This window comes from Ictidomys tridecemlineatus, chromosome 6, assembly GCF_052094955.1.
Source record: "Ictidomys tridecemlineatus isolate mIctTri1 chromosome 6, mIctTri1.hap1, whole genome shotgun sequence".
NCBI lineage: Eukaryota > Metazoa > Chordata > Mammalia > Rodentia > Sciuridae > Ictidomys > Ictidomys tridecemlineatus.
This window is the reverse complement of record NC_135482.1, coordinates 83,107,395-83,133,983: the sequence shown is the minus strand read 5'-3', so window position 1 is coordinate 83,133,983 and position 26,589 is coordinate 83,107,395. Positions and strand designations below refer to the sequence as shown.

The 26,589-nt window shown below is 36.1% G+C and overlaps 1 protein-coding gene and 1 long non-coding RNA gene across 3 annotated transcripts in view; one reads left to right on the top strand and one right to left on the bottom strand.

The window, feature by feature from the left end:
* Rassf8 (Ras association domain family member 8) overlaps nucleotides 1–23,430 on the top strand; it is a 135,211-nt gene extending 111,781 nt beyond the window's left edge. For both annotated transcript variants that reach the window (XM_078015058.1, XM_005328883.5), the window contains exons 3-5: nucleotides 15,399–16,288; nucleotides 18,495–18,639; nucleotides 19,313–23,430. In XM_078015058.1, coding sequence (XP_077871184.1) covers nucleotides 15,399–16,288; nucleotides 18,495–18,639; nucleotides 19,313–19,434 — 1,157 coding nt within the window. In that variant the 3' untranslated portion in view covers nucleotides 19,435–23,430. The remainder of the gene's footprint in view (nucleotides 1–15,398; nucleotides 16,289–18,494; nucleotides 18,640–19,312) is intronic.
* The window catches only part of LOC144364902 (uncharacterized), a 30,906-nt gene extending 6,491 nt beyond the window's left edge, over nucleotides 1–24,415 (bottom strand). The window contains exon 1 of the long non-coding RNA XR_013423013.1: nucleotides 24,313–24,415. This is a non-coding gene — a long non-coding RNA (uncharacterized LOC144364902). The remainder of the gene's footprint in view (nucleotides 1–24,312) is intronic.
* Nucleotides 24,416–26,589: the final 2,174 nt, after the last annotated feature.

The following is a 26,589-nucleotide window of genomic DNA, read 5'->3' as shown; positions in this document are numbered from 1 at the left end:
TACCACTGTTTTGTTATTGTTTATTCCCATAGCTTAAAGCCATATCTTTAATGTAGTAAGCACTTGAGCTGTTTTTATTCACAACATGCCTAACACCAACCGTTCAGTACAGTTCTTTTTTTATTTACTTTAATTTGTTATATATGACAGCAGAATGCATTTCAGTTCATATTATACTTATATATAAAGCACAATTTTTTATATCTCTGGTTGTACACAATGTAGAGGCACACCATTCGTGGCTTCATGTGTACACCATACATTGTACTTCATACAATGTCCATCTCACTCCACTGTCTTTCCTGTCCCCATGACCCATCTCTTGCCCTCCCTCCCCTTTGCCCTATCTAGAGTTTTTCTATTCCTCCATGTGTACCCCCCTCCATTTCTATTATGAATCCGCATCCTTATATCAGAGAAAACACTTGGAATTTGTTTTTTTGAGATTGGCTTCCTTCACTTAGCCTTATATTCTCCAGTTCCATCCATTTGTCTGCAAATGCCATGATTTTATTCTCTTAATGCTGAGTAATATTCTATTATGTATACATGCCACAGTTTCTTTATCCATTCATCTATTGAAGAGCATTTAGGTTTAGCTATTGTGAATTGTGCTGCAATAAACATCAATGTGGCTGTGTCCCTGTAGTATGCTGTTTTTAAGTCCTTTGGATATAGACAAGGAATGGGATAGCTGGGTAAAATAGTGGTTCCATTCCCAGTTTTCCAAGGAATCTCCATACTGCTTTCCAATTTGCAGTCTCACCAGCAATGTATAAGTGTGCTTTTCCCCCCACATCCTTGCCAGCACTTATTGTTATTTGTATTCTTAATAGCTGCCATTCTGATTGTAGTGAGATGAAATTTTAGAGTATTTTTTATTTGCATTTCTCTAATTGCTAGAGGTATTGAACATTTTTTCATGTATTTGTTGATTGATTGCATATCATCTTCTGAGAAATGTCTGTTCAGTTCCTTGGCCCATTTATTGATTGAGTTATTTGGTTTTTGGTTCTTTGTGGGATTTTGATGTTGTTGTTATTGTTTTGTTTTGTTTTGTTTTAAGCTTTTTGAGTTTATATTTGCTCTCAAACAGCATGGTATTGGCACCAAAATAGACATGTAGACCAATGGTACAGAATAGAAGACACAGAGACAAGCCCACATAATTACAGTTATCTTCTATTAGACAAAGGCACCAAAAACATACATTGGAGAAAAGATAGCCTCGTCAACAAATGGGACTGGGAAAACAGGAAATCCATATACAACAAAATGAAATTAAACCCCTATCTCTCACCATGCACAACCCTCAACTCAAAGTGGATCAAGGAACTAAGAATTAAACCAGAGACACTTCATCTATTAGAATAAAAAGTAGATCCAAATTTCCAATATGTGGGATTAGGCCCCTACTTCCTTAATAAGACTCCTATAGCACAAGAATTAAAGAATTAATAAATGGGATAGATGTAAACTAGAAAGCATCTTCTCAGCAAAAGAAACGATCAGTAAGGTGACTAGTTCAATATAATTCTGAAACTATCCTCCTGGAGTTAGCATCAGGTGAGTTAAAGGGTTCAGTTTTATAAGACTTTTCTCCACTTTATGCACCAGTTGCAAACCACCTATATACTTCTGACTGGTTAGCTATAAATTGGAGGTTTCCACAGCTGCTTCTTTAGGTTCAGTAATGTGATAGAATGACTCAAAAGGCTCAGGAAAGGGCTGGGCACAGTAGTGCATGCCTGTACTCCCAGCAGCTCTAGAGGCTGAGGCTGAAGGATCACAAGTTCAAAGCCAGCCTCAGCAACAGCAAGGCACTAAGCAACTTAGTGAGTTCCTGTCTCTAAATAAAATACAAAATATTAGGGATGGGGATTTGGATGTGGCTCAGTGGCTGAGTGTTGGTACCCAAAAATAAACACAAAACAAAACTCAGGAAAGGACTTAACTTATTATTGCCAGTCTGTTATTAAAATCGGTAATAGTAAAGAATTCAACTCAGGAATAATCAAATGAAAGAGTTGCATAGGGCAAGGAATGGTGTAGGAGGGGACCAAGAGGAGAGTACGAAGCTTCTTGATCCTCTTCCATCTCCCAGCACCTCAGTGTGTTCACTGACCCAGAGCTGTCTGAACTCCATTGCTGAGAGGGTTTTAATGGAGGCTCCATTACAGAATCATCATTGAGTAAATCATTGGCCATTGGTGATTAACTTGGTCTCCAAGATCTCTCCTCTGAGCCAGCTGGCACAAGGATTTATTATGGATACAGAAAAAGTGCTCTCATAACTCCTGTTATTCAGGACATTCCGAGGGGTTTTCAAAGCTCTTTATCAGAAAGTGGGGACAAAAATGAAATATATCTCTTATTATGTATCACAATACACAGTATATATTTCTGAATGGGTAAATGAGTTTTTAATTTTTTTCTGTTTTTTTGTGTGTGTAAATCCTAGACTGAACAAGATGACCATCTAATGTCAGTGACTCTTCTATCTCTAAGATTAATTCCTTTAGAATATAAGAGAAGGAATACATGTTGCATTGTCATATTTAACTCCTAACTTCATATGAAAGTTATCAAAATTAGAAATTTTAAATTAATCTACATTGTATCTATTTATGAAGTAATATTAGTCACTGTAAAATATTTTGAAATTTAGAAAAATACAAAGAAGGCAAAAGAATCACTCATGATTCTATCTCCAAAAATTAACCACCATCAATGGCAAAAATACAGCATACTTAAAGAATTTTAATTAGTATTTTAACAATTTTAATTTTTATTTTATTTTATTTGCAGTTCTAGAATTTGGCAACACTTCATTCTATAAAGTAGAATTAGTGTTCTGATAAGCCCAGCAGAGAACATTGGTTTTATAGACAGAGAGGAGCCAAAGAAAGCTGAAACAAAGTACAAAAAATAGATAGGTCACTCCAGAATTACTCTCCTGGTGAGAGTCAACACAGAGGGGACTTTCTCATCAAGCTGGCTCAAACCAGCTTATTTGGTGGGTTGGCTGTTATCTATCCTTCTCCTGTTGTTTCAGAAGGTCAGAGAAACAACTTAGTTTTTGGTTGGTGACATGGAACTTTAGCATATGTTACCCCATCTTGGTTTAGTCTGTTTTACCTTGTGCCAAGAACTCAGTCTAAATCAATGACCTCCTATAAATTTTATTTAACAAAACTAAAAGCAGTGTTTTTAATGTCTCTGTAGATGAGCCTTAATAAAAAAGATTATACTTTTCTAGGTTTTAAAATCTCACTTTTCACCTTTTGTATCATGAATTAATCTTCCATGTCATTTGATCCTCACCCCCCATAACAGTCTGATGAGGAAGGTACTATAATTGTCTGTATTTTACAAATGGTCAAACCAAGGCACCAAGATATTAATTACTATTCTTTTGTAGCCAGTGGTCTGATTGAAGACTTCTCCTCTTAACTATTATAGTATTAGTTGTGCTCCCTATAATCTCCATGGACAACTGTTAGAAAACATAGTTACTAGAATCAACAAATGGGACTTACTCAAACTAAAAAGTTTTTTCTCAGCAAAAGAAACAATAAGAGAGATAAACAGGGAGCCTACATCCTGGGAACAAATCTTTAATCCACACACTTCAGATAGAGCCCTAATAACCAGAATATACAAAGAACTCAAAAAATTAGACAATAAGATAACAAATAACCCAATCAATAAATGGGCCAAGGACCTGAACAGACAGTTCTCAGAGGAGGACATACAATCAATCAATAAATACATGAAAAAATGCTCACCATCGCTAGCAGTTAGAGAAATGCAAATCAAAACTACCCTAAGATACCACCTCACTCCAGTAAGATTGGCAGCCATTAGGAAGTCAAACAACAATAAGTGCTGGAGAGGATGCGGGGAAAAGGGCACTCTTGTTCATTGCTGGTGGGACTGCAAATTGGTACAGCCAATTTGGAAAGCAGTATGGAGATTTCTTGGAAAGCTGGGAATGGATCCACCATTTGACCCAGCTATTCCCCTTCTCGGTCTATTCCCTAAAGACCTAATAAGAGCATGTTACAGAGACACTGCTACAACGATGTTCATAGCAGCACAATTCACTATAGCAAGATTATAGAATCAGCCTAGATGCCCTTCAATAGATGAATGGATAAAAAAAATGTGGCATTTATACACAATGGAGTATTACTCTGCATTAAGGAATGACAAAATCATAGAATTTGGAGGGAAATGGATGGCATTAGAGCAGATTATGCTAAGTGAAGCTAGTCAATCCTTAAAAAACAAATACCAAATGACCCCTTTGATATAAGGGGAGTAAACAAGGACAGGGTAAGGACGAAGAGCTTGAGAAGAAGATTTACATTAAACAGGAATGAGAAAAGGGGAGGGGAGGGGGGATAGTAGAGAATAGGACAGACAGCAGAATACATCAGACACTAGAAAGGCAATATGTCAATCAATGGAAGTGTAACTGATGTGAAACAGCAATCTGTATACGGGGTAAAGTTGGGAGTTCATAACCCACTTGAATCAAACTGTGAAAGATGATGTATTAAGAACTGTGTAATGTTTTGAACGACCAACAATAAAAAAAAATAAAAAAAAAAAGAAAACATAGTTACTGATTGAGTTATACTAAAAGAAGAAATAAAAATCTTAGTGAAATATACTTCCTTTTTTTTTTTTTTTATTGTTGGTCGTTCAAAACCTTACACAGTTCTTAATACATCATATTTCACAGTTTGATTCAAGCGGGTTATGAACTCCCAACTTTACCCCGTATACAGAATGCTGTATCACATCAGTTACCCTTCCATTGATTCACATATTGCCTTTCTAGTGTCTGATGTATTCTGCTGTCAGTCCTATTTTCTACTATCCCCCCTCCCCTCCCCTCCCCTCCCCTTTTCTCTCTACCCCTTCTACTGTAAATCATTTCTTCCATTTGTATTATCTTGTCTTACCCCTCCATTACATATTTCTTGATATATCATATTTCACATTTTGATTCAAGTGGGTTATGCACTCCCATATTGCCCCTTATACAGATTGCAGATTCACATCAGTTTCACTTCCATTGCTTTACATATTGCCATCCTAGTGTCTGTTGTATTCTGCTGCCTTTCCTATCCTCTACTATCCCCCCTCCCCTCCCCTCCCCTCTTCTCTCTCTACCCCCACTACTGCAATTCATTCCTCCCCCTTGTATTATTTTTCCCTTTCCCCTCACTTCCTCTTGTATGTAATTTTGTATAAACCTGAGGGTCTCGTTCCATTTCCATGCTATTTCCCTTCTCTCTCCCTTTCCCTCCCACCTCTCAACCCTGTTTAATGATGGTCTTCTTCTTGTGCTCTTCTTCCCTAGTCTGTTCTTAATTACTCTCCTTATATCAAAGAAGACATTTGGCATTTGTTTTTTAGGGCTTGGCTAGCTTCACTGAGCATAATCTGCTCTAATGCCATCCATTTCCCTCCAAATTCTATGATTTTGTCATTTCTTAATGCAGAGTAATACTCCATTGTGTATAAATGCCACATTTTTTTTATCCATTCGTCTATTGAAGGGCATCTAGGTTGGTTCCACAGTCTTCCTATTGTGAATTGTGCTGCTATGAACATCGATGTAGCAGTGTCCCTGTAGCATGCTCTTTTTAGGTCTTTAGGGAATAGACCCAGAAGGGGGATAGCTGGGTCAAATGGTGGTTCCATTCCCAGCTTTCCAAGAAATCTCCATACTGCTTTCCAAATTGGCTGCACCAATTTGCAGTCCCACCAACAATGTACAAGTGTACCCTTTTCCCCACATCCTCGCCAGCACTTATTGTTGTTTGACTTCGTGATGGCTGCCAATCTTACTGGAGTGAGATGGTATCTTAGGGTGGTTTTGATTTGCATTTCTCTGACTGCTAGAGATGGTGAGCATTTTTTCATGTACTTGTTGATTGATTGTATGTCCTCCTCTGAGAAGTGTCTGTTCAAGTCCTTGGCCCATTTGTTGATGGGATTATTTGTTATCTTATTGTCTAATTTTCTGAGTTCTTTATATACTCTGGATATTAGGGCTCTATCTGAAGTGTGAGGAGTAAAGATTTGTTCCCATGATGTAGGCTCCCTATTTACCTCTCTTATTGTTTCTTTTGCTGAGAAAAAACTTTTTAGTTTGAGTAAGTCCCATTTGTTGATTCTAGATGTTAACTCTTGTGCTATGGGTGTCCTATTGAGGAATTTGGAGCCCGACCCCACAGCATGTAGGTCGTAGCCAACTTTCTCTTCTATCAGATGCCATGTCTCTGATTTGATATCAAGCTCCTTGATCCATTTTGAGTTAACTTTTGTGCATGGCGAGAGAAAGGGATTCAATTTCATTTTGTTGCATATGGATTTCCAATTTTCCCAGCACCATTTGTTGAAGATGCTATCCTTCCTCCATTGCATGCTTTTAGCCCCTTTATCAAATATAAGAAAGTTGTAGTTTTGTGGGTTGGTTTCTGTGTCCTCTATTCTGTACCATTGGTCCACCCGCCTGTTTTGGTACCAGTACCATGCTGTTTTTGTTACTATTGCTCTGTAGTATAGTTTGAAATCTGGAATCGTTATACCACCTGATTCACCTTTCCTGCTTAGTATTGTTTTTGCAATTCTGGGTCTTTTATTCTTCCATATGAATTTCATGATTGCTTTCTCCATTTCTATAAGAAATGCCGTTGGGATTTTGATTGGCATTGCATTAAACCTATAGAGAACTTTTGGTAATATCGCCATTTTGATGATGTTAGTTCTGCCTATCCATGAACAGGGTATATTTTTCCATCTTCTAAGGTCTTCTTCAATTTCTCTCTTTAGGGTTCTGTAGTTTTCATTGTATAAGTCTTTCACCTCTTTTGTTAGGTTGATTCCCAAGTATTTTATTCTTTTTGAGGATATTGTGAACGGGGTGGTTGTCCTCGTGTCCATTTCAGAGAATTTGTCGCTGATATACAGGAATGCCTTTGATTTATGCGTGTTGATTTTATAACCTGCCACTTTGCTGAATTCATTTATTAGCTCTAACAGTTTCTTTGTAGACCATATTGGGTCTGCTAGGTATAGAATCATGTCATCTGCAAATAGTGATAACTTAAGTTCTTCTTTTCCTATTTTTATGCCTTTAATTTCTTTCGTCTGTCTAATTGCTCTGGCCAGTGTTTCGAGAACTATGTTGAACAGGAGTGGTGAGAGAGGGCATCCCTGTCTTGTTCCAGATTTTAGAGGGAATGCCTTCAATTTTTCTCCATTCAGAATGATGCTAGCCTGAGGCTTAGCATAAATTGCTTTTACAATGTTGAGGTATGTTCCTGTTATCCCTAGTTTTTCGAGAGTTTTGAACATAAACGGATGCTGTACTTTGTCGAATGCTTTTTCTGCATCTATCGAGATGATCATATGGTTCTTATTTTTAAGTCTATTGATGTGGTGAATAACATTTATTGATTTCCGTATATTGAACCACCCTTGCATACCAGGGATGAATCCTACTTGATCATGGTGCACAATTTTTTTGATATGTTTTTGTATCCGATTTGCCAGAATTTTATTGAGGATTTTTGCATCTAGGTTCATTAGAGATATTGGTCTGTAGTTTTCTTTCTTTGAAGTGTCTTTGTCTGGTTTCGGAATCAGGGTGATGTTGGCCTCGTAGAATGAATTTGGAAGTTCTCCCTCTTTTTCTATTTCCTGGAATAGCTTGAAAAGTATTGGTATTAGTTCCTCTTTAAAGGATTTGTAAAACTCTGCTGTAAACCCATCAGGTCCTGGGCTTTTCTTAGATGGTAATCTTTTGATGGTTTCTTCTATTTCCTCAATTGATATTGGTCTGTTTAGGTTGTCTATATCCTCCTGACTCAATCTGGGCAGATTATATGACTTAAGAAATTTATCGATGCCTTCACTATCTTCTATTTTATTGGAGTATAAGGATTCAAAATAATTTCTGATTATCTTCTGTATTTCTGAAGTGTCTGTCGTGATCTTGCCTTTTTCATTCCTTATGCTAGTAATTTGAGTTCTCTCTCTTCTTCTCTTCACTAGCATGGCTAAGGGTCTGTCAATTTTATTTATCTTTTCGAAGAACCAACTTTTCGTTTTGTCAATTTTTTCAATTGTTTCTTTTGTTTCGATTTCATTAATTTCAGCTCTGATTTTAATTATTTCTTGCCTTCTACTTCTTTTGCTGTTGTTTTGCTCTTCTTTTTCTAGAATTTTGAGATGAAGTATGAGATCATTTATTTGTTGGTTTTTTCTTTTTTTAAGGAATGAACTCCAAGCAATGAATTTCCCTCTTAGAACTGCTTTCAATGTGTCCCATAGATTCCGATATGTTGTGTCTGTGTTTTCATTATACTCTAAGAATTTTTTAATTTCCTCCTTGATGTCTTCTAAAACCCATTGATCATTCAGTAACCTATTGTTCATTCTCCAAGTGATGCATGATTTTTCCTTCCTTCTTTTATCGTTGATTTTTAGTTTCATTCCATTATGATCAGATAAGATGCATGGTATTATCTCCGCTCCTTTATATTGTCTAAGAGTTGCCCTGTGACATAATATATGATCTATTTTTGAGAAGGATCCATGTGCTGCTGAGAAAAAAGTGTAGCTGCTTGATGTTGGGTGGTATATTCTATATATGTCAATTAAGTCTAGGTTGTTAATTGTGTTATTGAGTTCTATAGTTTCCTTATTCAACTTTTGTTTGGAAGATCTGTCCAGTGGTGAGAGAGGTGTGTTGAAGTCTCCCATGATTATTGTATGGTGGTCTATTAGACTCTTGAACTTGAGAAGAGTTTGCTTGATGAACGCAGCAGCACCGTTGTTTGGGGCATATATATTTATGATTGTTATGTCTTGTTGGTGTATGGTTCCCTTGAGCAGTATGTAGTGTCCTTCTTTATCCCTTTTGATTAACTTTGGTTTGAAATCTATTTTATTTGATATGAGTATGGACACTCCTGCTTGTTTCCGCAGTCCATATGAGTGATATGATTTTTCCCAACCTTTCACCTTCAGTCTATGTATATCCTTTCCTATCAAATGCGTCTCCTGAAGGCAGCATATTGTTGGATCTTGTTTTGTGATCCATTCAACTAGCCTGTGTCTCTTAATTGGTGAGTTTAAGCCATTAACATTTAGAGTTATTATTGAGATATGGTTTGTTCTTCCAGCCATATTTGTTTATTAATGCTGTTAAACCTGATTTGTTTTTCTCTTTGATTTTTCCCCCCCTTTACTGTCCTACCTCCCACTGTTGGTTTTCATTGTTGTTTTCCATTTCCTCTTCCTGTAGTGTTTTGCCAAGGATTTTTTGAAGAGATGGTTTTCTAGCTGCAAATTCTTTTAACTTTTGTTTATCATGGAATGTTTTAATTTCATCTTCCATCCTGAAGCTTAATTTTGCTGGATACACGATTCTTGGTTGGAACCCATTTTCTTTTAGCGTTTGAAATATGTTATTCCAGGATCTTCTAGCTTTTAGAGTCTGTGTTGAGAGATCAGCTGTTATCCTGATTGGTTTACCCCTAAATGTAATCTGCTTCCTTTCTCTTGTAGCTTTTAAAATTCTCTCCTTATTCTGTATGTTGGACATCTTCATTATAATGTGTCTAGGTGTGGATCTCTTATGATTTTGCACATTCGGCGTCCTGTAGGCTTCTAGGATTTGGGGTTCTGTCTCATTCTTCAAGTCTGGGAAGTTTTCTCGTATTATTTCACTGAATAAGTTGTCTATTCCTTTGGTTTGGAGCTCTGTGCCTTCCTGTATCCCAATGACTCTTAAGTTTGGTCTTTTGATATTATCCCATATTTCTTGGATGTTCTGCTCATGGTTTCTTAGCAGACTTGCTGAGCTGTCTATGCTCTTTTCAAGTTGAAATACTCTGTCTTCATTGTCTGATGTTCTATCTTCTAAGTGATCCACTCTGCTGGTAGTTTTCTCAATTGAGTTTTTAAGTTGGTTTATTGCTTCCTGCATTTCTAGGATTTGTATTTGTTTGTTTTTTATTTCCTCTATCTCCCTGTGAAATTGATCTTTTACTTCCTGGATTTGTTTATGAAGTTCCTTGTCAATGTGATCTTTCATTGTCTGATTTTGCTGTCTCATGTCTTCCTTGAGACTCCAGATCATCTGAAGCATGTATATCCTGACCTCTCTGTCTGACATTCCATCTGTTGCAGCTATTACCTCTTCTAGAGTTGAGTTGACCTGCATTGCCTGTGGTCCTTTCTTTCCTTGTCTTTTCATACTGCTGGCGTTTCTTTCTGCTTGGTGAAGCTGTTGTGTTTTTGAGATTTTCCCTCTATTTATTTATATTGCTCTTGTATAGTTGAAAAGTCTCCCTTGCAGGACAGATGGTGGCTGTGATCCTCCACCAATTGGTGCGATCTGTCTACCACGCTGGCGGGCCCTAGGTCTGCTCTGCTGGCCGGTCGAAGGTCCGCCTACCCAGCAGGCGCGAGGGGCACCTCTGTCTCTCCGTAGGTTGCTGGGCCTAACCTCCCGATGGGTCCCTGGTATGCCTACCTTGCAGGCACTGGGGGTGGCGCTGGCTCCGGCCGCAACAAGCCGCTGGGCCTGATCTGCCGCTGGTCGCAGTCCCGCCTACCTTGCAGGCACTGGGGGAGGGGACGGGCCTGCCCCACAGAAGGCCGCTGGTGGGTCGCAGGACCCTGTTCCCTGCAGGCGCGTGTGTCAGCTCTGTCTCTTCGCAGATTGCTGGGCCTGACCTGCCTGTGGGTCGCCGGTTCTCCTACTTTGCAGGCACTGGGGTATACTTCCTTTTTATAACCATGGTGATCATTTACAGCTTTAGTATTTATATCAATAATCTAATCAAACTTAATCTTAAATATTTTCTACATTTTCCACATATATTAAAGATTATTTTTAACAAATGTGAGTACAAGTAATTCATAACATTCATCAGTCAGGAAGGATTTTATTTATATTGCATTAATAAATAATCTCCAAAATCTTGTGTTTTGGTGATAAATATTTCTATTACTTTGGTTAATATTATTTAAATAAAGTAACAAGCATAATGGTACTCAGTAACTTCATTATTTTCAGTGGTATTAAGCTTATCATATCATCTTAAGTAGGCAGTAATTCCCTGATTACATAATATTCTCAGTATACTGGGACTGATTTAGCTATGGGTTAAAAGCATAACTAGCTGTACCCAGATGTAATCTTTTATTAAATCACTATCAAGATAAATGCTTTGTGGTAAAGAGTTATCTCAATAGTTTCACTATAATTTTTTATATATACCATAATTTATATATATATATATAAATTATAGTAATAGTAAACATATATATAAATAAAAACTGAAATTAATTCACTGATAAATTTATGTTATGCCTGCATGTCATCTTCACTGATGAGGATCAGAATAGCTATACTGCTTAACTCACAGAATCAATCAAGGTGATTATATAAAAACATTTTATATAAAAGCATTTTACGTACAGATCATAAGTAGCCCATTTATTGATTGGATTATTTGGTTTTTTGGTGTTAAGTTTTTGAGTTCATTATTTATCTTGAATATTAAGCATAAGTTCTGTTACAAAGATCAGCACTCATTATAAAACTCTAATTAAGCCATTATGGAAAGGAATAGTTATATTCACTAGATTCTGCATAAAAAATACAAAAAAGTACAATATGTTTCATAAAATTCTTATCAAAGTATATATAGCTCCAAATATTTTTTTTTAAAAAATGCTGTAGGGTAGTTTATTTGCCATAGATAAAAAGCAATACAGGTGTTACTGACATTATTTCTAATATGTCCAAAATCATGAGGGTGTTATTAACATTAAACTAATAAGATTAATGTCAGCTCTTTGTCATTATATTTTAAAATAATGTACAGTATTTTAATCTTTGGAATGGGCAGGATTTGACACTGAAGAACAAAATCAAACATCAGTTAAAATTAAAGCTAATAAAGAGAGTTAGCAATCTAATTAAACCTGTATCTCCAGAGTCAGGCACTAATTCTGACAAATATTTAGTGTTCAATGTGTATTTGTCAAAAAAAATAATAAGGTGTGACTTTTAAGTCATGATTTTTTTTATGATTCTAAAAGCAATTTTAAAAATAGTTATATAATAATGCTCCATCCATTTACCTGCAAATGCAATAATTTCATACTTCTTTAAGGCTGAGTAATATTCCATTGTGTATATATACCACATTTTCTTTATCTATTCATCTGTTTGAAGGGCATCTAGGTTGGTTCCATAGCTTGGCTATTGTGAATTGAGCTGCTATAAATGTTGATCTGGCTGCATCACTGTCATATGTTGATTTTAAGTCCATTGGGTGTAAACCCAGGAGTGGGATAGCTGGCTCAAATGGTGGTTCCCTTCCAAGTTTTCTGAGGAATCTCCATACTACTTTCCTTAATGGTTGCACCAATTTGCAGTCCCACCAGCATTGTTGCTTTATTCTGATAATTGCCACTCTGACTGGAGTGAGATGGAATCTTAGAGTAATTTTGATTTGCATTTCTCTAATTGCTACTGAAGTTGAACATTTTTTCAAATATTTGTTGATCAATTGTATTTCTTCTGTGAAGTGTTTATTCAGTTCTGTAGCCCATTTATTGATTGGATTATTTGGTTTTTTTGGTGTTAAGTTTTTGAGTTCATTATGTATCTTGAATATTAATGCTCTCCTGAGGTGCATGTGGTAAAGATTTTCTCCCATTCTGGCTCTCTCTTCACGTTGTTTCCTTTTCTGAGAAGAAGCTCCTTCTCATTTATCTTTTTTTAAAAAGAAGCTTTTTTAGGGGCTGGGGTTGAAGCTCAGTGGTAGAGTACTCACCCAGCAAGTGTGAGGCACTGGATTCGAGCCACAGTACCACATAAAGATAAATAAATAAAGGTATATGTCCATCTGCATCTAAAAAAATTACAAAAAGGTTTTTATATGGACTTTTTTCTTTTTGCCTAGTGACACTAAATGTGCATAATACAATGAAAGGTAACACTGGCAGTCAAATCAGTTTTCCATAGCTTTCTACCAAGACATTCTCAGAGGATAAGCAGCACCATCAAGCATTGGGAAATCCGTTTTATATGTAAATGTGAGTACATTAGGGTCTTTAGAAAGTTTAATTAAACTTGTATAATGTGATGATTCAGTTTTCTTTTTAAAGATACTTCAATACCTGATAGAACTGGAGGGGGCTCTACCAGTCTGATCTAACCCCTCATATTGCTGATGGGTACACTGAGTTACAAAATGCCTAAAGTAGTTGATAGGCAGCAGAGCCAGAAACAAAACAAAGTGCTGTGACCTCGTCAATAGTCTTAATACTGCTGATAAGTGGTTTTTCTTGAGACAATTACAGTGTTGTTGTTGGTTTGGTTTGGTTTGGTTTGGTTTGGTTAGTTGTAGATGAACACAATATCTTTATTTATTTATTTTTATGTAGTGCTGAGGATCAAACCTAGTGCCTCACATATGCAGGGAAGCACTCTACCACTAAGTTATAGCCCCAGCCTGCCCAATTAGAGCAGTTTTTAACCTGAAAATCATTAGAAATATTTTGTAATCCAGGAAGTCAATCCAATGTGCTAAGGTTTTCTTTTCCATTATCTTAGTTTGCCTGAATACTTTGATGGTGGTAACTAATATTTATATACCACTTTTCAGTTTTACAACAGATTTTTACATTTTACATTCTCACTTGACTTTCAGAACAACCTTTGTGTCAAATAAGGATACTGAAGCTAAAGGTTACATTTAATAATTTGTTCAAATAACATATGCAGATGGCAGACTTGAACACAAGCCTTCCAACCCTGAGCCATGTCCTTTCTATTCCCTCCAGCTTTACACATAGTTGAAAGTTGCTTAAGAAGAATTTTTTTTTAAGTCAAACAGCAGCAATATACTGAATGTCTGCTATGGGCCAAACAGTATGGTAGATTCTTTCTACATCTGCCATTCAAAATCAGTGAGATATTTTAGAAGTGAAGTTTTTATCCAGTGAGTAATTTTACCCAGGATTAAAGCATCCACAGCCCTGGAGCTGCACATAGGACTCAGGTTTCCTTAAAGAATATAGTCCTATGCTTAGAACTAAATCATTCTTTATGTGCTGCTTCTGAATTGCATACATGGGTGTTCCTATTTACACATCCAGATATCTGACACATAATTGAGGAAATACTATTGGCTCAGAAGCTCATCACATTTAAAAAAGAAGTCAGGAAAGGTAAGTCACTAGCTATATGTGCTAATATAATTACTGGATGGCATGATCAGGTTTTTTTTCCTTGTAATAATATTAAATAGTAATGTACACTTTTAAGAAAATTAAAATACCTTAAGTGAACATACTTTAGAAGTTATTTCAAGCTTATATCCTTACACTGTCTTCTGAAATTTTATCTAATTTTATATTTAATACGTTCAACATGTATTTTTAATTTAAATGTGATTTTTTAAAAATATATTTTTAGTTATAGTTGGACACATACCTTTATTTATTTATCTTTAAGTGGTGAAGACCAAACCTAGTGCCTCACACCTGCTGTTCAAACATTCTACCACTGAGCTGTAACCCCAGCCCTGTTTTTATAATAAAAAACAATTTAAATTTATTTAATTTTTAAGAATCTTTGCAACTATTATTGTCAAAATTGAGCAAGGCTTTGCCTCTTCAGGGTGCTTTTTTTTTTTTAACCTAAAGTTATTTTGAAGAGTTGTTTTCATTAGATCACTTGTTTATTGGCCAGAGTTAATATTTATATTTGTGCCCCTCTAATTAGAAAAGTAAAGAGGGATATGAGAGGAGAGGAGAGGCGGGAAGGTTCCAGCTGTGTGACCTGAGTAGCAAGTCCCTCTGGGCTGTGCATCAGGAGAGGTGGCATCTCTAGCCTCTCCAGATCCCGATATGCAAGAGACTTGCACATCAAATCTAAACTTTATTCAAGTTTAGCAGTGCTATCTAGCTTCTGGGGCTAGCCCTTGGTGTCCTCCTTTGCTTTGACTAGAATATAAACTTTGTTTAGTCTTGTCCCAAATAAGAAGTTCTAAGCAATTAGGCATTTGACAGGTGTGTGAGACTCAATCAGATTAAAAGTGTCAAGTTGAATTTCTAAGCAAATCTGAAGAGTACTGTGTGATTCACATTCTGTCATTTGTGTTGTTACATATCTTGGGAGGTTTGGTATCTGTGATCTTCCACTGAAGGTGTTAAAGACAACATGGACTGGACTCTTAAAATTTGACATTTTGATTCTAATCAAAACACGAGTGTCAAATGCTGTTCTCTGTTGCATTGTTTATCTATTACATATCCCACAATTTATTCTTATCTTTCCTGCCTAGGTCGAACTGGAAGGTACACACTTATAGAAAAATGGAGAGATACTGAAAGACATTTAGCACCTCATGAAAATCCTATCATATCCTTAAACAAATGGGGGCAGTACGCTAGTGATGTACAGTTAATTCTGCGTCGAACTGGGCCATCTCTCAGTGAAAGACCCACTTCAGATAGTGTGGCTCGAATTCCTGAAAGAACTTTATACAGGCAGAGTCTCCCCCCATTAGCCAAACTGAGGCCTCAAATTGACAAATCAATCAAAAGAAGAGAACCTAAAAGAAAATCGTTGACATTTACAGGAGGTGCCAAAGGATTGATGGACATTTTTGGAAAAAGTAAAGAAACTGAATTTAAGCAAAAGGTGCTGAACAACTGCAAAACAACAGCAGATGAGTTGAAGAAACTGATTCGTTTGCAGACAGAGAAGCTTCAATCTATTGAGAAGCAGTTAGAATCTAATGAAATAGAAATACGATTTTGGGAGCAAAAGTATAATTCTAACCTTGAAGAGGAAATTGTCCGCCTGGAGCAAAAGATCAAAAGAAATGATGTAGAAATTGAGGAGGAAGAATTTTGGGAAAATGAATTACAGATTGAACAGGAAAATGAAAAGCAGCTAAAGGATCAACTTCAAGAAATAAGACAGAAAATCACAGAGTGTGAAAGCAAATTAAAGGACTATTTGGCACAAATCCAGACTATGGAAAGTGGTCTTGAAGCAGAAAAATTGCAACGGGAAGTTCAGGAGGCACAAATCAATGAGGAAGAGGTTAAAGGACAGATTGGTAAGGTCAAAGGGGAGATTGACATCCAGGGCCAGCAGAGCTTGAGGTTGGAAAATGGTATTAAAGCTGTGGAAAGATCTCTTGGACAGGCCACCAAACGACTACAGGTAAGAACATTTTTATTTATTAACAGGATGTTTCATCTATTTAAAGAATATATTCCTGGACTCTTTTTTGAGTGTTTCCCTTGATTTTAAAGGACTTCATTTTTCTGTATTTCAAGAATTAGAAACCTAGTTTTGTTTAAAAGTCTCATAGAATTTTTGTGATGTGTGACAAAGTTCAGATATAACGCCACACTAATGGGTGCTCCATGGAAGAGGCTTTTCACTGTGACAATTGTGACATTAGGTGATTGTATATAGAAGAGCACAACCCCAGAATGGTCAACCCTAGATCTGGAATGGATACTAATGATGAGATAATGCACCTGACCTTCTCCTTTCAGAGGGAAACCCAAGCCAGTTGAGATTACAAAGATTGATTGACCAAGGGTTGTGTCTGACTGCTTGTCTGTCAGTCTTCCATTGTCAAGCCCCAGCTTTTTTCCTTTTTCCCAGTCACCTTCCCGCCTCTCCTCTCCCTCATATCCCTCTTTACTTTCCTAATTAAAGGAGGGGCATATCTCCAACTTCCCTCTCCCTGGTACCTATATAAGAACGTTTATATTTTACCACTTAAACTCTGATCACTCAACTTACATTTCTTGGATACCCATTCTTGAAAACACAGTAGTGGTTATACAGGAGTTGTAAAGATTTATGAAACAGTTGCTAACAGATGAAATGAAAAAGACAATTAATGGCTGTTTAAATTTAAATTAATTAAAATCAATATTCAGTAAATTAGTTTAAAATATAAAATAATTTAAAATTCTGTGTTTGGTCACAGTCACATTTCAGGTGTTTGATAGTACATGCAGCTGTTGATTAGATAGCACAAATGCTGAACTTTTCCAGGAAGTTCTGTCAGATAGAACACTATCTGACACTACTCACTACTCAAAGTATAATTCACGACAGGCAGTTCAGGGCACACTTATTAGAAATTCAGAATCTTTATGTATTGAGAGCCCCAAATAGTACCAAATAGCACACTAAAGTTTTAGAAGAGCTGCTTTAATATTGATACATACAGTCCTTCTGGGAAAGCTGAGATTTCCAGAAGAACCAAGATGGTTTCCTTTCTCTGTCACTAACTGGTAAGACATAATACTACCACCAAAATTTTGAAAATCAGGAATTTCTCATTTGTTAGCATTTTACTATTTGGATTTATTTTGACAGTTTAAGAAGAGTACAAAGGAAGTCATGTTGTCTTTGCTATTATTATAGTAATGACAATCATTATTTGTAAGCCATGTACCCATTGAAAAGTACCTGATAGCAGATTACTAACCCATTACCACATACCATCGTTCACTCAGTGTAAATGGAGAAAATCATTCCTCACTTCTATTATCTACCAGAGCCCTCAGATATGTCCAGCCCAGTTAAGGCCAGGCTGCCTTTCCTGAAAGTCCAGTAGAGACAGAATAGAAAGAGACAGAAAGTAACATACATAACAGGATGCCTCTCCTTACTTTTGGAGCTTTCCAGTTTTCTAAACCAGATTTCCTTCCCTAAGGATCTGTAGTTCTCAGGCTGTCTTTGTCAAGAATTTAAGAACTTCAAACAGAGACTCTTGTGAAAATCTTGCTTTGCTTATGCTATCTTGATAATAGATGTGATGAAAAACACCTTATGAAAACCAAGTACTCTAATAAATTTCCTGGACCAATTTATTCATCATTTGCAGTCAGTTATGAAATGGTTAGTAGGGAAATTTGTGATGAGCTTGACAAGACTTCTATAATGCTAGGATAGAGAGAAACCAATTTTTAAATTTCTTTTTAAGTTGGACACAATACCTTTATTTATTTATTCATTTATTTATTTATTTTTATGTGGTGCTGAAGATCAAACCCAGTGCCTTGCACATGCTAGGCTAGTGCTCTACTGCTGAGCCACAACCCCAGCCCAGAAAACAATTTTTTAAATGAAACTTCATAGACATGCCTTATTTTGTATGAATGCATAGTGATGTTCCAAAGGGAAGCATTTCAATTTAGAGGGCAGACTGAAGAAGCTGTTGCCTTTTTTTGTTTTGTTTTGGCCCATGCCACAGAATGCAAGTGACCTTTGTATCCATGTAATCCAGATTTGTTAAATGTGCTGCCTTAGCCCCTGCAGCAGAGGGACTGTCCTTGGACATCTTGAGCTGGCCAATAACGAATCCTCAGATGAAGAAATAACAATAATAATTTCCACTTAGGACAAAGAACAAGAACTGGAGCAGTTGACCAAAGAGCTGCGGCAAGTTAATCTCCAGCAGTTTATCCAACAGACGGGGACAAAAGTTACCGTTTTGCCAGCCGAGCCCATTGAAATAGAGGCCTCACAGGCAGATATAGAGAGAGGTAAGGGATTGATAAATATTTTTTTCATTTTTTCTCACTGGTTAACTTTATTCAGTTAGTTAAAGTGTCAGTCTACCATTCATAGCTAATTTTTAAGTGGGTCACTTTTTCAAAAATTAACATGCTTCCCATTTTTATAGAGAAAAACAATGATTTGGTTTTGTTAACTTAGGTAATCATGTAATTACCAAATCTCCTATTACTTAGTTTTAAAAATTTAACTGCTTCTTTATGAAACTTTTACCTGAGTATATATGAGCCATAGTGTATTAATTTGAATTTCAGCATCTCTCAGTTTCCCTAATGTCCCTTCTTCCCTTTCTCCTTTTCTGAAAGTCTGTTTTACTAACATGTGCTGATATTTAAGAGACCATTCCAATCTATGCACATATAATCTGAACAAAAAGGTGAGAAGAATGCTTACCTTTAAAAAAAAAAAAAAAAAAAGAACCATTCACTCTTCCTACCCTGCAAACCTGGCCTGTCAGTTAGAGTCCCATGTGAGATAGTCTTACTTTTCTCCCACCTCATAGCCCACAAAGGTTTGCAGTGGTTGCTATATGCAGTTCTCTCTCTCAGGTTTTTTTAGGGCAGGAAATATTCTAATTTGTCACATTGCTAAGTGCTGCTAAGTAATGAGTACATCAAGTGACTTTCTTTATTTCTCATTTAGAGGCACCATTCCAGTCTGGGTCCCTGAAGCGACCTGGTTCATCTCGGCAGCTTCCCAGTAATCTTCGTATTCTACAGAATCCTATCTCGTCTGGTTTTAATCCTGAAGGCATATATGTATAACATTATCTGTCTTTAGGGGAGAGATCAATAAAAGTACCAGGGACAGTCAAATTTCTACTTTGATTTGTGCCAATGATGAACAGAGGACATGTTTCACAAGTCACCGTATTTTTTTCTCTCCTAAATTGCATACCACTTGGAGCCATACCCTGTGCACTGATGCTAAAGAACAAAGAAACTGTTTTCACACATCAACAGTATTGACATTTTTGTCCAGCAGCTGTAATACAAAGCCTTCATTTTTATTTGTAGCATTTGAGAGCATTGGTAAAGTATTATACTATGTGTATACATAAATAAACCGTGAATTAAGAGTAAAGAGAAATATGTGACTGTTTTAGTTTAATTTATTCCTTGTAATTGATTAATGTGTGAATATTAATGTTTAATATTTTTATTAATACTTATCCTGTGATTTAATTATGTTACATATTGTGGGATTATGCCTGTGTGCATGTTGTCAGACTCCATCCATGAATTACGGATTTATAACTACACACGTGTCATGGGGTGCTCCACCATCCAGACTAACTCCAGAAGAACCCACTTGCATTAATTTCATGAGTCTGTTTTAGCCATTGCTTAATTAGGTGAAGTAATTGAGATTTCTTTTTAATATGGAATTTAATCTTTCCTTCACAGTATTTCCAAATATATAAGTGACCACATAACAGAAATGTTTTTCATGAGGTAAATTATACATGTTAAAGTTTGCAGTCTTTCATATCATATTGAGCAAAACCCTAACTGTTGTATATCTATTCAAACAGGCATGGGGGTTCCTGATACATTATGTGATTTGTTTCTGCCCTGCCTTATCATTTACTCTCAAGGATCCTCAGAATTAATATAATATATGTTATAGATGCCTGAGGATCGGGTTAGTATACTTTGTGAATATTGCTTCAAATTATATATTTTAAAATAACCCATTTCTCATCTATGGTCTGTTGGTATACACGCCTACAAGTGAGTTATTGCTTCCACATAATTTACTCTGTATATTATGAACAACTGTGCTTTTTCTTCAGTCACTTAGGGAGAGAATAGATTGGAGTTAGCTCCTTTTTACCAAGGAAATAAAGTTAAATTCAGAGTATATTTTTCATTTTTAAGTTTGACTTTTATAGGATACAAATCTCCATTTGTATGTATATTGTTTTATTTATAAAGCCAAAAATGAGTCCACAACTCCACTGTGAGTAGTGGCTTAACTGAGATTATCAAGTAATATTTAGACAGATGCTGTCAAACACTTCTTAGCCACTTTTACTTTCCCTCTGATCAAATTTGGTACAATATAATTAATATTTTAATCTGAAATTTAAAGTAGTTTTTAGTTCTGAAGGAAATATATTCTCTGTATTACTTACATGCAACAAAATAAAAGTGGATTAATATAGTAATGCCATGGTAACAATAAAGAGATATATCTTATGCATGAAGGCAACTTTGGATGTTTCAACACATTAGACTTATTTTGGTTTAATGAATGCTGAGAATGCTGCTTTATTTAGGTTTCCTATGAAAAATTTTAAGAATGACTATGAAAATATATAGACGTTCTAGAGAACTGAAAGTAACATAGTGTTGCCTTTTCTAGTCCAGCTAAGTAGTAGACCTCAACTGAACATATTATTCTTTGGGTTCTTGGAGTTATCAAATTGGTCTTGCCATTATACTGTTTTGCAAATAACTTAAGGAAAAATGATTCTTAACTAAGTAACCATAACCTGTACACATTTGCTCTCAGTTTATAATATGTATTTCATATCTACATATATTTAAAAATCAGAATTAAATGTCTAAATAATTTGTAGCTTTTGTGACAATGATGATTTAGGTATGCCCAATATATGCCTTACTTTTAAAGATTCCTATCCTCTACTGAGTCATTTTGTTGTTCAGAGAAATTGAGACCTTATTCACAAAGAAAAACATTTTATAAATTGTACTCTATTTAAATCAAAATGTTGAACTGTAGGTGTATTACACTTTGCAATTAGAAATTACAAAGATGCCTTGGTATACCACAAAGAAAACAAAGTCGGTATCTAATTTAGTAATTGTAAATTATTAACAGAATTGCCTAATAAATTTAAAGAAAGATAGATAGCATCCAACCAACTTGTAGTAGTCCTGGGTTCTCCAGCATAGTATCCCCAGTTAATCTCTGACTTCTTCAGAATTTTCAAGCTGCCAAATAATGGACCTAGTTACACATGAAAATACTGTTTCCTAGATGGGAAGAGTATGTAAGTATGAATTAATGAACACATTGAGCAGCTGTACTTTTTAATCAGTCATACTACTGGAAGCACATAACTGAAGAATATTTTTTAAATCTTTTTTTAAAAACAGAGAAAAATTCATTTCTGTAGAAACATCTTTAAATATTTTAGTCTATTTGTGATCATTTTTACCTATTGTGAATACAAATGAATTAGATTAAGTGCCACATCTTTGGATACTTTTGGAGGGGGGAGAAGTTAATGGTATAAAGAAATACCAAACATAAAATTTTGCATCTAAGGGATAATTCAGGTTCTAAGTAATAAATTAGAATACAAATTTATGTGTTTTTTGAATCATACTGTAAAGTGTTTTATTGTGATTTTCTACAACTATTAAAGATATTAAAATGGTTTTTTCTTACCAAGAAATCATTTGAAATAGCATTAGTCTATTTGACCTTTAGAATATCATTATTCTCAGAGAATGGTACATAGTGGGTCACCTCAGTTTTTTTCATTTTCTTTATAATTTGATTTGTTTATATTTGGTTTTTGTCTTAATGCATAGGGAATTTTTTATGAGACTTCAATTGGTTTTAGTAGAAATTGCCCACTTAATTCCCAGTCACCAGTGAGTAAATTGTCAGTTCCTATAGTTGCAATTAGTCGAAAACTAGACTGATAAAGTTAAGAAAAAACTGAATAATACAAAAAAAATAGAATATGTGGTGTGAAATGTGAAGTATGGCTATGTATAAGAATAGATAAGCACTTGCTTCCACAGTCAAAATAAAATGTATCCCTGTTCTAAAAGACAGCTTTCTTTGTGAATAAGAACAAAACAGCCTTTCGAGAAAAAGAATTCTTTATTGAAAGACACTTATGTGAACACCTTTCCAAGTTAGAACTGTATTGGATTGAGGAAATAATATGGAAAAAGCAAAAACTCGATTTCAGGCATGCAAAGGCTGTGAGCAGTTGGGCAGATGTACATTGCCTTTGAAAAACTGGGCCTTAATTTATATGTATATAATGGCACTGTGTTTGAATCTCTCTTCTACATAAAGTTGTCCTTATTAGTCTGTATTGTATTAAAATTTAGCTCATTAGTATTACTTTTGTATTATGTCAGTTTTTTAAGTTGCATGTTTCTACTGTTTGCTACAGTATTTTTAAGTTTAGGTGAAGGCCACCAGCTGTATCAAACAACACAACAATCACTATTTATTCAGTATTGCTGCTTTATGTTTGCCAACCAAGCTTTCGATGCCTGGACAGTGACTGCTAGAAAGCTGCAGGAGCTCTTTCCAATGCATTTTATATATTTTTAGAAATCAAATAAATGCAGATGACTATTTAGTATACTAATTATATTAAACCAGCAGAATATAAAGGCAATAAAATATATACTTATATATGGGGGGAGGGGAAAGATTAAAAATATGGGTTCACAACCAGACATGGTGATGGCCCTAAATGTATTTCTCAATGTCTTTCTTCACTGACCCTAGAAGGATTTGAGTTGCTGCAGCTTTAAACAGAAAATTACCACGTTCACTAGTTGTGGACTATAAATATGCTTTTAGTAATGCTTTGCTTATGTTCAAATAAAAAGTCTATAATATGTATTATATGTAACTATTTTCTTTTGACCTTCATTTCAAAATGTATATTTTCTGATTATTATCATGAGCTGTAAAGCAAAGGATCAATATCTGATATTCCCCCAAATAATAAATTTTCAGGATTCATTGGGGCAGAACTATTGTTGGTTTGTTTCTTATGTGTTTAACATTTTTAAATGTAATTTTATTTCCTTTAAATGATGGCAGAATTGTTCTGTCCACATCAGTGACACCAGTTATGTTTTTCCACAAATGATGTTGTTATAACTGAAGAATCCTGTTGCTCAAAAGGTAGCTGCTGGGCTGGGGCTCAGTGGTAGAACACTTGCCTAGCATGTGTGAGGCCCTGGGTTCGATCCTCAGCACCACATAAAAATAAATACAAAAAAAAAATTGTGTCCATCTACAATGAAAAACATTTTTTTTTAAAAAAGTTAGCTGCTTCATCAAGTAAAGCTTAATTAAGAAACTACCGTGCCTCCCTTTTATTTCTAGAGTGAAAGGAAAAGTTATTTCTTAATCTCTGTACTCCCCAGATCTTCTGAAAGCCCAAGTGAGAGGAAGGGAGCTAACGCCTCAGTGCCCATGGTGCCAGGGCAACATGAGGCACTCGTCACAGGTGAACACTCACAGCCATCCGGGGAACTTCTCCCAAATTGCAATCCAGTAAGTGGCTGACACAGCACTTGAATTTAGAACTTTTGGACCCTGAGTACCTCCCTGCATCCCATGGTAAAGCTGCATAAGTTCTACAATGCAAGTGTCTGCATTTTAACCACCCTACAGTGAAAATGTATAAATTTTATAGGAATAATATTTTTATAAGTAGGAGTTACATCTTGACCAAGAGACTATACAAAGTAATAGTGTACTCGAAAAGCAAAGTTAAAATGAAGAGCTTTAACTCAATTATTCTACATCCAAGCTTGGAGGACTTAGAATTCTAGTAATCCATCCTAGACCTTCTTTAAAGCCATGGTTTTATGTTCAAGGCAGAACAAGAAACAGGATATGTTCACCTGACTCTTCCAGCTGCTGGCTCTGCAGATTTGTGCAGTATCTTAGGAGAAGTTGCTGGAATCTTTGGAGAGATCCTGTTGTTGGCTAGACACCAGACAAAAATGAGCAGGCTTGCTCTCTGCCTCAAGGAGACCACAGTCATATGATGAGTCAGGTGACATCCTCAGCGCAACCTGTTAAGCATGATTAAAGGGGCCAGGACAGACTGTCATGGAACACACCCCTAACCTGTGGTATCAGAAGACCCTGGAGAAAGCGATAGGATCAAGGGTGGGTTTTCTGGTCAGGCTGGAAGATGGAAAGTTGAAGAGCCTGTAGAGCTATGGCAGGACAGTGAAGGGCACGGAGGGCTAAAGGAGAAGGGAGGTTGGCATCAGATCATGAAAGGCCTTGACTGTCATGGTAAGGAGTTTGGGTTTTATCCTGAGAGCCCCAGGGAAGTTTTAAGCATGAAAATGAAATGATCAGATTAGCATATAATAAAGTCACTTCTGGATGACAGTGTGGAGACATGAATAAGAAGAGTCATGAAAGGAGCCAGAAAGATAAAAGGGCTATAGGAGTCAAACCAGAGATGATGGTAACCTGAACTAAGAAAGGAGATAGCTATTGGAGTTTATTCATTGGACAAATTTTTGTTGAACACCTACTTTGTACCAGGATATGAAGAGAATTGGGCAGGTTATCCTAAGTAGACAATAGAAAAAGGACTTGGTATTTAAAAATGGGATTCAGAACAAAAGAATTTTTTAAATCCCAGGTATTTAACAGCTATTCACCATCCTAAGTAGATGGTGGAAATGGTACTGTGAGTCTACAAATAATGAGTACTCACAGATATCCTGTCTTGGGTGCTGGCAGGCAAGAGACAGGCACAGGAGAGATGGAGAAGAGAACAAAAACATGGAAAACAGAATGTTTATTCTGAAGTGTGTCTTCATTTGGGCTTGCTCCCTGCAGAGAGCCCCTGCAGTATTCCTTGTGAGAATGGCAGGGTGTGGAGGAATGCCCTTCTTCTTATAATATTCCATCACCCAAGTCTTCATTCAGTATATTGGGATATTGCTTTCCCAGCATTAAACTTGACTGTGTGTTCTATATCTACTGCTTCCATCTATCTGCCATGTGGATGTGTTCAAGATGATAGAAGGATCTGACACAGACCAGAATGAAGGGACATAAAGAAGGTGAACAATACAAACTCATCTATGCAAAGTCAATGTTTACAAATTTCCTGCAACTGATGGAAGTATGAAAATCAAATAAAATTGGAATACTTACTAACAAAATATTTTAAGCATAAAGAAAATCCTAGATACTAAGCAAAGAACACAGTGAGCAACAAACACCACAAAGAGGATGGGTAGAGCAAAGAGGGGTGCAGAATGTACCTCAGGAGCAATGCAGCCACGGGGAAGGTTTCTTGTGACAACTGTGGCAATCATTGTATGCAGTCATGAGCCACTTATACATTGTGTCACCAATGCTAACCTCCACCTGCACCCTTAAGGACCACACCATCCAGGCTTACCTCCACAAAATGAAAAAAGGTCTCCCTTTTATTGAGCTAAAATAGATTCCCTTGTCGAGGCTGAATCATAATGGGATGGGGGAGAATGGGAGGAATAGACAAACTCTAGATAGGGCAAAGGGGTGGGAGGGGAAGAGAGGGGCATGAGGGTAAAAAAGATGGTGGAATGAAATGGACATCGTTACCCTAAGCACACGTATGAAGACACGAATGGTGTGACTATACTTTGTATACAACCAGAGATATGAAAACTTGTGCCCTATATGTGTAATATGAATTGTAATGCATTCTACTGTCTTAAATAACATTAGAATCAGATGTTAAAGAAAAAAAATTAATTTGTCATGTAAGCTTTCATTAAGACCACGCAGAAGAAACAATTTCTCACTAATGCATTAGAATTTCAGATATTTGAAGACATCTCTATGTCCCTGGTTTTTCCTCTTTCCTTGGATAAATATTCTAAATTCTTTCAAACAGTTCCCTCTCTTCTAACATACTTTAGACTACACTTGAACATTACAACCAGGACTGATGACAAACTCCATCTGTGACTGGACTGAGTCAGCATGGAGGATTTATTTGATTCATTGTTACAGGATGTTGTAACTCCTAAAACCTAAATTGGATGGGTTTGTCAGTTGCGTTAGTTGGTGTTTGGGGAGCCTCAACTTAGAATCACTGAACTGGCAGTTGACTAAAATCCTGTGTTTTACCCATTTTCTGCTGTCAGGAAAAGCTTCCC